Raw genomic sequence first — 12,452 nt, forward strand, 5'->3', positions numbered from 1 at the left:
CTGAACTCTGAGGGTGTTCAAATCTGGAAGGCAGGCACTAGATTCCCTTTTTGAGTATTAGATAAATCTGGAAAGGAAAAGCCAACTTCTGCTTCCATGGCTCAGAAATGGAAATTGAGTCACATCCTGGTGCGTGTCTGGTACCTAAAGTGGCCCCGTCTGCAAGTAGAGCCTTTTCTCCCTTCCCTACTATTTTAACTTCTCCTGGTGGAGTCCTCCCGGCTCAGGGCTGGATCCATGCGGCGGGGTGCGCGCTGGAGTCACGTCCGGGGGTGGCCAGCGGTCTGCCTGCCCCGGGGCTGCCCGGGACCAGGGCTTTCTGGGGGGCTGCAGGCTGGGCGCTGTGGTAACCGGGGAGGAAGCGGGCGTTACGGGCCCCTTCGGAGCCTGGGCCGGCCCCACGGTAAGCCTGGTGCTGAGAGGCGCAGGTCGGGCCGGCCCGGGGCTGCTGCTAACTGCAGCTCCTGGGCGAGAGCCCCACACGCCCCGGCGTGCCCGGGTGCGACCGACAGTCCAACGCGCCATGGCCTTTTGCGCATGCGCTCTCCTCTCCAACCTCTCCCCAGAGCGCCGGCTCGCGAATGTCCTCGTGCGCGGCCTGGGCTAAGGGCGTGGCTGCGGAATTACCCCGATAGGTCGCGGGCGAAGCTTGCCTTGGGATCTGCTTCCGGAGCAGCCGGAAGACGCGGGAGTCGCGACCCCAGTCCCGGGTAAGGCTGGGAGCCGCGCAGGTCTGGGCGAGTGGCGCGGAGCGGCGCGGCGCTGGGACTCCTGGGCTCCCTGTCTGGCCCCGCCGCCGGCGGTCTCCTGGCGCGGAGGAGGGGTAAGCGACCTGGTGGGAAGAGGCGCAGCCTAGGGGAGAAGCGGGAATTTGAATGACACGTTCCCAATCCTCGCTCTTTTAAGCCGTGTGTTCGTGTCGTCAGCGCGAGGGCCTAACTGCGATCGGACCCGCCTCGCGCCGGCCGCTCTACGGGCGCAGCGACCATTCGCAGCCTGCCTGGCAGACGGAGGGGGAGGGCGGCGGCGGCACAGAGCGGAGAACTGAACGGCGCGCGGCAGGCCGGAGCTGGGCATAGAAACTGGGTCTCCTGACTTCTGGTCCAGTGCCTTATCTAGTAGCCAGCTCCTCCTTTGTCGCCTCTCCATGCCTCCGGCAGCTCTGGGAAACATCTAAGGGACTAGCTTGTTTGAAATACCACCTGAAAATACAGTTCTGCTGTTTTCTGCTGAAGTATAGGTGGGAACTAATGGCAGTAGTGCGGCTGGGGGTTTGTATGGGGGTACAAGGAAGGGTAATATGTGGTGGTGGACTGGGAAGGGAAGGTGATGCTTTTCTGGTCGTTTTTATGCTGTATCCAATTCTGTTCAGAAGCTGATGTGGCAGCTGTAGCCATGTGGTCAGCTGATGAGGTTGCTGGTCTATGCTACACACATTATAGCACCAAGCTTCCTAAGCAGGGGAAGCCGGATCCTAACCGGGAGTGGACTTTACTGGCAGCTGTGGTTAAAGTGGAGTCTGCGCCTGAAAGAGAGGCTTGCCTTAATGTTGGGAATCTGCAGGGTGAGAATGAATCTTCTTTTCTCAGTAAATGCCTGTAATGTGATTTTCAGCTTAATTAAAGGTGACCTGTAAAGGAAAAAAAATTGTGGGGTTTTTGCCTAAAAAGTGTTTGAATTCATTTTCTTACTTTTATCCTAGAAACATAGGGAATGTTAAATATTCTTTTCTGTTTGGTGGAGATTTCCATTGGAGGACCCTGAGAAGTAAAGTGAGATCTTTTGCAGATCTTGTTTGAAAGGACAGGGGTGTGACTCTAGCAAAATTATTTTCTCTCAGGAAAAATAGAGTACATAATTATTATGAGACCTGATCAGATAAGTGGTCTTGCTAGTCCAGTATCCTGTCTCTGACAGTGCCCATTTTCGGCTGCTTTACAGGAAGGTCTGAGAAACCCCATAATGAAAAATAATGGCATAATCAGCACAAAGGAAGATGTCCCTTCCTTTCTGTCTATTAGCTCCTAGAGCTTTGTTGTGCCACACATCAGTGTATTGTCTGATCGCTTCCCATATAAAATAGACTGGCAATAGAAAAGTTCCTAGTGGGTTTTACAGAGTGTCTTACTCTTCTCCCTTTTTGGGTTTTGAAAACTCTGCAGGGGCCGGTGGTTTGTAATGTGTTTTGTGAGTGTGTGTGTATGGTGGGGGGGGGATTGGTGTTGTGAGTATCATTCTTGTCTTGGTGGAAGGGCTCTTTCTGGAGGAAGGTTTTGCAATACTTGTGAAGGGGCTCGAACGCTGCGGTTTTCTGCTTTCTAGAAGTTTGTTCCACAGCCACATCTCTTTGATTCCCGGCTGTCACATGCTTTGTTCTGGACTTTGTGGTCTGCATTGGCCCAACTCTCTTGGCATTTTACAGTTTGGAATTTGATCTCTAATGTAACTGGTCTTGAGTCATTAATTGGTCCTAATCTTCAAAGCAGTCTTAAAACTGGCATTGGAAATGGACTGGGAGCCAGTGGAGGGACAGTGCCATGTTCTCATGGCAACCAAAACCATGGAAGAGGTGGACAACTGCACGTTGTATCAGCTGGAGCCTTTGCATTATTCTTACACTCTGTGTCAGACACAGTGAATTACTGTAATCTAGCTTGGACGTGACAAATATATGCATCATTGTGGTCAGATCTTCATCTGGGAGGAGTTACCTAGTGAGCTGGAGGTGAAAAGTGACATTTTTAGATACTGATGCTAACTGGTCATCCAGGGTTAGTGGGGAGTCAAACAGGACCCTGAGGCCTCACATCATTTTGATGAATGGACATGGTGTGCCTTCAGGGAGAGGGCTCTTAAGTGTTGCTCTTTCCCAGCAACCCCACCAAATTTACTAGCTTCACCAGGGTGAGACAGTGTCTCAGCTCATTCTTCAGTGTTTCCCCATTCTGACCAGCATCACTTCCTGTCCCACATTCTAACCCTCATAAGGTAGTGGTTGATTTACATCCTAAGGCATGAGAGATTAGACTGCCATATAATGTGGATATTATTTATTTATTTATTTATTTATTTATTTTTCATATTAATGTTTAATCCTCCTAAGCCCTTGACCTTGGTGACATCTTGTGGCAGAGAGTTCCACATGTCCGTTGTTCAATGTGCACGAGTATTTTATCAGTTTTTAAATGTAAAGGACGGAAGAAGAAAGAACTTTCTCCCAACAGGCAGCTGACCCTCCAGGAAATATCTGCACCTGCTACGGGCAGATCTGTGTTTCCAGGATTGGACTCCTGAGTCATCTTGGGACCAATATGTAAATCGGTGGTAGAGATCATCCTTGAATTGAGGGATCACTGATGATGATGAAATGTACTGCTCTTCAATTTCAGTGAATGTTCCTTGTTCTTGTATTATGAAAGAGCATAAACCAGTCCCCAGCTGACTTTCTCTATACAATTAATTGTTTTTATATGTATTTATCATATCCCCTCTCTGAATAAAACAGTCCAAGTCTCTTCAATCTCTCCTTATACAGAAGTCTTTCCAGGACTCTAGTCATCCTTGTTGCCTTTCTCTGGAACTCTTCTGTTTTGCTATATCTTTCCTGAGAAGAGGTGACTAGAAATGAACATAGTGTTCAGGGTGCTACGAATCAAAATTCGGGCCTTGTTGTGCACAGCACAACAATGCATATGAAGAGATGATTCCTGCCTCAGACTGTGCAGTCTAAGAAGACAAGTGACTACAAAGGATGAGGGGACAGGATCACCGTGAAATACATACCATATTTATGGAGTTTTGCATCTGCATTTTTTTTGCTAAGTATAGATAAAATAAATGATAGCCCAACCCCGTCTGCCCACCCATCATCATTATTCTATAAATGGAGACGAGGAGGGGACTGAGAACAGAGCTTTGCAGGACCTGTTCGGAGAGTGGAAAAAGAGGAACAATTGAAAGAAACTGACGGAGTGATCTGAGAGGTAGGAGAGTTGTGAGAGGAAAACCACAAAAGCCAAGATGATGAGATTTCAAGGAGTGTTACAGAATTACAGGCTCTGGGTTTGGGCCAAGAAAAGGCAATAGAAATCTTGGGGAGAGCAGTTTCAGTGGAGCTCAGGGGATAGAAGTCAGACTGGAGGGGGGTCCATGATGGAGCTGGAGAAGAGGAACTCTAGACAGTGGTTGCATGTGGCATATTCTCAAGTTTGGTGGTGAAGGGGAGGAGGAGATAGGGTGGGCAAAATTTGGAGAGGCAGGTGGGGTTGAAGGAAGGCACTTTCAGCAGTCTCGTGTTGTGAGGGGAAGGGGTCAGAGGTGAGTGAGATTAAAGAGGAGTGTGAGAGAGGAATGAGGGGGTGAAGGAGGTCATGAGGCAGAAGGGGGATGAATGGGGTCACTGCTGCATGTGGAAGGTTTAGAGGAGGAGAGCAAATGACAAACCTCTGTCGGTGATGATAGAAAGATTTTTGTGGTAGTTTTTTGTCAATCTTCTCTATTTGAAAGAGCAATATTTTGCATGGAGAGGGTGGAGGAAGGAGGCTTTAAGGAAGGTGTCAGACATAGTGACTAGGCAGCTGGGATTGTGGATGTGGCCAGGTCACCACTCTCCCCTTTCTCCAAATCATTGTTAGATATATTTTAAAACTAGTCTTAATATGAATCCTTGGGGTACCTGCTGTTAGCCACTTAATCATGGGAAGTGGTTATTTATTTCTCCTTTGTTTCCTGTCTTAGACAGTTTTTGATCCATGACAGAAATGTATCGCTCTCCCCATGTTACTTATAATTTATTGGGACTTTCATTAATGACCCGTCAACGTGTTCTCCTGTATCCTCTGTTTTCTTGACACGCTCAAAGATTGAAGAGACGGTTTTCCTTTACAGAAGCTGTGCTTATTTGTCCCTATATCATCTGTTGTCAGACATCACCAGTGTGGTGCTCTGCTCTATCCAGTGCTGATAACAGTCGGCTGTGTGCCTGTGTTTCCTCTGTGTGCTGCCCCGGCTCTGTGCAGATAGCTGACGCAGCAGACCCTGAGAGAACCCCCAATGACCACAGACTCCGATAAGGTATGAAGGCACCCGGCCAGGTTTATTGTCAAACGAAACAGTCTCTAGCTCCCCGGATCAGATGTCTACAGTTCTGCTAGTACATATGTGCTCCCTGACAATGGACACAGCTCAGTCAGTGGCGGGACACTCAACTGCCCCCTAGGCTGGACAGAGTCAGTGCCCCAGGGATGCATTCTTCTACACAGGCACAAACAAGTTACACATTTTTCCTTACGTATTGAGGTGTAACCCCTCTACATAGTAAGGTGCTGCTTCTCACCTTGTACATGTCGGTTAGAACAAAACAACTCTATTCATCATATTACGCTTTTGCCCCTGTCTTCAGGGTGGGTCAGCCTGTTCCTTGTTATATGTGTGGAATGTGCAAGGATCGGAGTGTTCAGGTATCTCTAGTGTCCAGTACCTTTTAGGTATGTGTATTTTTGCAACATCAGCCCTTTCCTTGCCAGCTTCTGTGAGCAGGGTCTGCCTTGGCTCACAGCTTAACTTTGCTTTATGTTAGTAAAGTCTTGACCATTACTTTAGTTCAGGGCCTTAGGCCTCATACCAGGCCTCTGATATAAGGGTTTATGTTTCAGGGCCTTATCTTACTACAGTATCCTCTCTATCTTGGTGCTTCATAAGTCTCTGTAGTTAGCCACTTTACATAGTACTAAAATAAAACTTTCTGGTTTATAATTCCTAGGATCACTCTTAGTGCTGGACAGAAAGACATTTGCTACTTTCCAGTCCCCTGGCATAGTAATTGATTTTTAATGAGTGCATATTTTTGGTAGTAGCTCATCCACTTCATCCTTAAGCTCCTTCTGAACTCCTGGATGTATGTGCTGCTGGTTAATTTATCAGTGTCTCCCTTGACACCGCAGTCTCTGATGGTGCCACATTTACCTTTTCTGTGATGTCCTTGTTATCTGTAATTGCTTAATCTGGTGATCCAGTGTAACCACCAATTTTTTTGTGGGCTTCCTGTTTCTGGTATACTTAAATTATGTCTTTGGCTATGTGTTCTTTCAATTCTGTCTTAATTAAAATGGAAGTTACAGAAGTGATTACATGCTGTAGTTTATGCTTTGCTTGGGCTGGATTTCCATTTTCTGATTGATGCTTGCTTTGATTTGCATAACTTCTTGAACCTTGCCAGTTGGCCATGATGGCTTAATTTTTTGTTTCCTGCTTCTTTTTTGTTCGGGGCACACATGTCTTCTTTACTGTTGCAGTTATTTAATTTAGTTATTCTGAGACTAAAGGTTTTCTTAAGTTTCCTCACTTCTGACTTTTTAGGTGAGTTAAATCCCTCTTTCTAGTTCTTGATATTCTTCCCATGATAATACTGAAGCAAAAGTGATCAGGAGATAATTTCTATAGTTACTTCCCAAACCAGCTCCTACACATTTCCTCTCCTTTGTGCACTTCAGAGTTAGCGGTTCCAAGAAGCAATCATTTAAGCTGTTGAAAAATTGCAGTTTAAGTTTTCAGAAGTGGGTAATATTTTTTGAGTGTACAACTTGATGCATCTTAGAGGTTCCCTCTTTTCAGACAGTGCTGAGCACCCACCCTTTTAAAGTGTCTCTTTGGACATCCAAAATCCCTAGTCACTTAGCAAATGTAGACCTTCTCTACCATGTGTTCTGATGTGAAACTGACCAATTAGTATGCAGTGAAATAGGCAAGACCTGAATTTCAGATGTAAAAAAACCCAAACTCACACTTTTTGACTTTCTTAATAAGAATCTAAAAAAGGATACTAACCCAATATTTTTTTTCTGAGCAGGTCTCCTTTAAAAGGGGGTAAGGGTAACCCTATTGCTTCATACTGCCTCATCAGCATCTCCTTTGTGCTATGCATTGTATGGTGCATTCCCCTTCTGTCCTCTTCCCTGTTTGGGGGTCCCTGAGTTGGTCATCTTGTGTTGTCTGTGTATAGGACCCCATGTCAGTGCTCCCCTCTTCCCTTGCCACATGCCATGTCTTTCCCCCGACATTGGTGCTGTGCCTGGTACCTGACTTTCCTCCCCTCTGTGTGAGTCTGGTACATAGCCTTCCCCTCCAGTGGGGGTGTGTGAGAGAGAGGTGTTACTTCATCCCTCCTCTTGTACCTTGTCTCCTGTGGTGCTGTCTGATTTAAAATGATCAAATTAGGGTAATGCTTTTAGAAGTGGTTCAGCTAACTTTATTTTCTTTTTCAGTAACTAAGGAAGTTGTTGCTATGGGGACTGGAACTAAATGCATTGGCCGTGCAAGAATGAGGAAAACTGGTAAGTATCGTGTAGAAACCAAGGCAGCCTATCTTGGCCTCTTCGTCACTTGTCAATGGTATGAGCTCAGCCTCAGAAAGGCAACAACGGTACAAGAGAAAGTCCCAAACCTATAGGGTTGGGTAGACACCATTACCGGCTAGGTTTGCTGCACTGCGCTCCCACTATCCACAGCCCTTAAGAGGAACTGACAAAAGCCGTATAAATGGACATTGTCAGGTAGTGTAGGTCCCAAATGTACTGGCGTTTACAAAAACAACAAAAAAGGCAAATCTTGTTTTCTAGTCTGATTCCTTCAGAGCCTATTGTGAAAAACACCACAGTAACCAAACTCCAGAAAAGTGAGAGAAAACCCCTCTTATTTAGCTATAATCAGCCGCTACATACTGCACTGATTTCTCTATAAGTAACTGAGAGCTGCTGTGAGAAGTTATTCATCTTGTCTCCTCCCTTAATATGCATATTTATAAGAGAGGAGGACCAAACTGCACTTGGCTGCTCCTCCTTGGAGAGTGGAGGGGCCACAGAGACTCATGTCAGGAAGTAACCTGGGAAGGAGACATGGCCAAGAGCCTTTCAATACAAGGATCTTTGTCTTCCCCAGAATCTAGAGGTAGAATATAGCAAGAGAAGAGAGCAGCTCTGGCAGATCCCATGTTGGCAAAGCTGTTTCTGTGCTCTGTAGTGCATTTTGCACATAAAAACATTTTAAAGCCTTTTTTGTTTTTTTGCTTTGCACTAAATGCTGTGTCTCGGATTACTTATTATTACTTATTGCATAGATATGTGTTTCTGGGGTCAGCACCACCACAATGTAATATTAATCTGGATGGTTTCATGATTTATCTTTTAATTTTAAATAAAAACCATGTTTTAACTTTTTTTTTTATTGCATTGATTGCAACCCATATGATGTCTTTAAAGATCTAAAGGATGAAATTTACCAGACATATGAGTGAAATTGAGTAGGTTTTTTCATTATCTAAGTTGAGTGCAATGAAACTTGTACAAAGAATGCCACTGGCGAAAAGTCAACTAGATGTTAAAATTAAATTTTGCTTTAATAATTTTGGGTAGCATTGGTAGCCTGACAAATCTATTAAGAGAATAGGGAAAGTTTCTTTGGTGCTATTAGCAATCTCAAAACCCTGTACATCTAAGACAAAAAGACAGCTAGAATGTATATGCATTTTGTGATATTTTATTTTAAATGCACTTTATTAAATTATTAAACTTAAGTGCAAGAGATTAGACAAATGCATTATACAGTACAAAGAAAAGGAATACTTGTGGCACCTTAGAGACTAACCAATTTATTTGAGCATAAGCTTTCGTGAGCTACAGCTCACTTTATCGGCTGCAACATGCATCATTCATCCAATGAAGTGAGCTGTAGCTCACGAAAGCTTATGCTCAAATAAATTGGTTAGTCTCTAAGGTGCCACAAGTACTCCTTTTCTTTTTGCGAATACAGACTAACATGGCTGTTACTCTGAAACCTGTCATTATACAATACAGTGATGAAAGTGCATATGATTGCATTAAAATGTAAAGAAAGCAAGGATATGTGCTTTAAAGTGCATTGCATAGATATGTGATTGGCAAGAAGGACATTTCTGAGAAGCTAACTGATTTCTTTGCATCAGTCTTCACCATCAAAAAGGAGATTCATATCCCACATCTGCTGTTTCCTGGTAACAAAGAGGAGGTAGTCTCAGATCTTGATGACAGGAGAAGAGATACTAGAGCAAATCAATAATATTAAATGCAGTAAGTCACCAGCCCAGATGGTCCATCAAGTTCTGAAGAAGCTCAAATATGAAGTGTCTGAATTGCTCACAAAAATATGCAATCTTTCACTAAAAACAGCTACTGTTCAAGAGACTTAGGGGGTAGCAAATGTTGTAGTCCTTTTGAAAATGCTCTAGGGCAGGGGTTTTCAACCTTTTTCTTTCCGAGGCCCCCCCCCAACGTGCTATAAAATTTCAGGGCCCACCAAGGGAGGTGGGGGACTTGGGGCTCTGGGCCAGGGGTGGCCCTTGGGCATAGGCATAGTTTGACTTCTATTTGGGTGGGGTGGCAGGGCTTGGGCAAGCTCTGCACAGTGGGGTCCAGGAAGGCAGTGCCACCTCTACCCCGTGACTCACCTCAGCAGGCCACCCAGCCTGTCTGGGTTGTGTGTGGTGGGGGTTCAGCTCAAAAAGTTTGAAAATCACTCAGGGTACAGGGAGGGGGTAGCTAAGCGCTGTGTGCAGGCAGGGGGTAGCGAGGGGCTGTGTGTGGTGTGGGGTAGTTAGGGGCTGTGTGCCAGGAGGGCTCCCCTGTGGTCACTGCTCCCCAAGGGTTCTGCTGGCCACAGAGCGGGGTCCCCCTCTGTGGGGCGGCTCTTACCAGCTGCATGAGCTGAGGAGCAGCAGCAACTTAGGCACCAGCAACAGATGGGGGAACCTGCTTCATGGCACTAGCGAGAGCAGTAACTGCTTGACTCCAACTTCTGCCTCTGACCTGGCCAGGGGGTTGGGCATTGGGGGCGGGGGGGGGTAGGAAGAGGGACGTATGTGGAGCTGCTCCTGGGACTTCCCCACTCTGGCACTGCGGTCGGGGGTGGTGGCATCCAGTGCTCAGGGTTTTAGCTGTGGGGTCCCATGGTCCCTGAAATGGCTCACAGACCCCCTCGGTTGAGAACCACTGCTTTAGGGGGTAATTTGGGGCAATATAGACCAATTAACTTTATAGCTATACCTGGCAAATTAGTTCTGTTTTTAAATTTTTGATTCAACCAACAAAACACCTGGAAGATAATGATACAATAGGGTCTAACCAGCATGGAATCTGCAGAGGAAAATCATCTAATTAATCTCTTAGAATTTCTTGAACATGTCAATAAAGTAATGGATAAAAGAGAAATGTTTTGCCTAATTTATTTAGTCTTTCAAAATGGTCCCTCACTAGAGGTTATTAAAGCAGCTAAGTAGTCTTGGCGTGAGAGGTAAAGTATTGTCTTGGATCAAAAACGGTCTAGGAGACAGAAAGGAAAAAGGACTAAATGGTCAGTTTTTGTCATTGGAAAAGGTTAACAGTGGGGCCTCAAGATTCTATACTAGGTGCCATGTTTAATATTAAATTATCTCAAAACTAGGTGAGTACTGAGGTAACACTGTAGACTGCTTAGAGACCTCAGCATCAAAAAAGCAAACAAGGTTTGGATGCATGAGGAATGGCATGGAGAATACCAAAAATAGTATTTCTTTGTATAAATCAGTGATGCAACCCGTGCAGTACTGTGTCCCCACTCCCATCTCAAAAGCAATATTTCAGAATGGGAGGGGTTTCAGAGAAGAGAAAGTATGATGAAGGCCCTGGAAAAGTCACATGAAGAGAGATTGAAAAGATTGGGATTGTTGACTTTAGAGAGGAGGGGACATAAGAACAAATGGACATTCAATGAAATCAAAAGATGGAAAATTAATAACTCATAAAAGGAAGCACTTTCACACAAACGTGCAATTACACTGTGGAAGTCAGTGCTGCAAGGAGTCATTTGAAGTCAAGAACTTTAGGTTTAAAAAGGGATTGGACATCTATATGGATATCAAGACCTATCCAGAGGTTGTATTCTAAAATTAATTATGCCTAATTTTGGAAGGATTATTCAGCCTTGTGGTTTAGGCTTTAAGTCAATCTCTAACTGGTAAAGACCAGGATGAGATCTATGTGGGGGAGAGATTACCCATATTTGTCTACTGCAGGGCTCTTACACCTTCATTTGAAACAGCTCGTTCTGGTCACAGAAAGAGAGAATACTGGACTAGATAGATTTTGGTGTCTGGTCCACTATGGAAATTTCCATGTTCCTAATACATGGTTAAAATCTTTTAAAGAATTTATTCTGAAGCAGGAAATTAATTATACTCAGCTATAGATATTTCACTGTAACATTTGTAGTAACTCAAAATTTATTTCTGTACATTAATATTTCCATCAGTTTTCTGTTCCTAGAAATGGGTGGAGGCTTTCTGATGGTCTAAAGCGGGGATCTCAAACTCAAATCACCACGAGAGCCACATGAGGACTAGTACATTGGCCCGAGGGCTGCATAACTGAAACCTTTTCGTACGAGGATACAAAAGTGTAGTCAAAAATGACAAAAATGAAGAGTAATATAGTATGCTATTAAAAGTCAATGTATTAACTTTAAAAGTTTGAAGAGGGATTTTAATAAAATATAAACACCTGTAACTATTCCTTAGGTGGTCAGTAACACTGATGTCTATCAACATAGCTGTACTAGCAGGAACTTTTAAAAGTAACTATTCATACAAAATACGTTGCCACTTTTAACAAACATTCTTCCCAACCACTCACAGCAAAGGATCCTACATGCTGAACTTTATACCTCAGACTGCTCGTCTAGTCCATAAGGCTGTGCCCCAACTCTTCCCCCTCCCTGGCCCTATTCCAATGCCTTATAGAATCATAGAATATCAGGGTTGGAAGGGACCTCAGGAGGTCATCTAGTCCAACCCCCTGCTCAAAAGCAGGACCCATCCCCAATTAAATCATCCTTCCCCAAATCCCCGGTCTGGCCCCACCTCTTTCCCGCCTCTTCCCCTGAGCGTACCACATCCCTGCTCCTCCCTCCTGGAAAGTCCTAAGTGCCAAAGTCCTAAGTCCCAAACAGCTGTGGAGTCAGTGCCTATGGTGGGCCGGGGCCACGTATCTAAAACCTTTGGCTAAACCTTTGTGATCGAATTTTTGTCGACAGGAGTCATCATCCTCTGAATCAGACACACACAGTTCCTCCTGCACCAATTTATCAGAAGAAATTTTGCTTGTAACAGGCAAAACACATTCAAATTTAGTAAATATTTCAGTTCTCTTCAGTAAATATATCCCAGATCTATTAGCAGCCTTTAGTATATTAACAAGGGCTCATTATCAGATTTCAAAACATCACCAATTTTCATAATCAGACCTATCGACACTGAATGTTACCTTCTCTAACATTAATAGAGGAACATTCTACCTTCTATTTAGGTTGCTAATAGATGATCCAACCAGCCTCTGCTGTTTTTAAAACCATCCTGAAGCATTAGCTCTGAGAAATCCTTCGCTTTTGTC

At 44.6% G+C, this 12,452-nt stretch overlaps 1 protein-coding gene across 7 annotated transcripts in view; it reads left to right on the forward strand.

The window, feature by feature from the left end:
- The first annotated feature begins 691 nt into the window (after window positions 1-691).
- The window catches only part of ADAT1 (adenosine deaminase tRNA specific 1), an 87,968-nt gene continuing 76,207 nt past the window's right edge, over window positions 692-12,452 (forward strand). For 6 of the 7 annotated variants that reach the window (XM_077830782.1, XM_077830781.1, XM_077830786.1 and 3 more), the window contains exons 1-3: window positions 692-823; window positions 1,373-1,564; window positions 7,263-7,331. In XM_077830782.1, the coding sequence (XP_077686908.1) occupies window positions 1,396-1,564; window positions 7,263-7,331 (238 nt within the window). In that variant the 5' untranslated portion in view covers window positions 692-823; window positions 1,373-1,395. The remainder of the gene's footprint in view (window positions 824-1,372; window positions 1,565-7,262; window positions 7,332-12,452) is intronic. The other variant, XM_077830785.1, reaches the window with a different exon arrangement.

The sequence above is a fragment of the Eretmochelys imbricata genome, chromosome 12, assembly GCF_965152235.1.
Source record: "Eretmochelys imbricata isolate rEreImb1 chromosome 12, rEreImb1.hap1, whole genome shotgun sequence".
In the NCBI taxonomy this organism is placed as follows: Eukaryota; Metazoa; Chordata; order Testudines; family Cheloniidae; genus Eretmochelys; species Eretmochelys imbricata.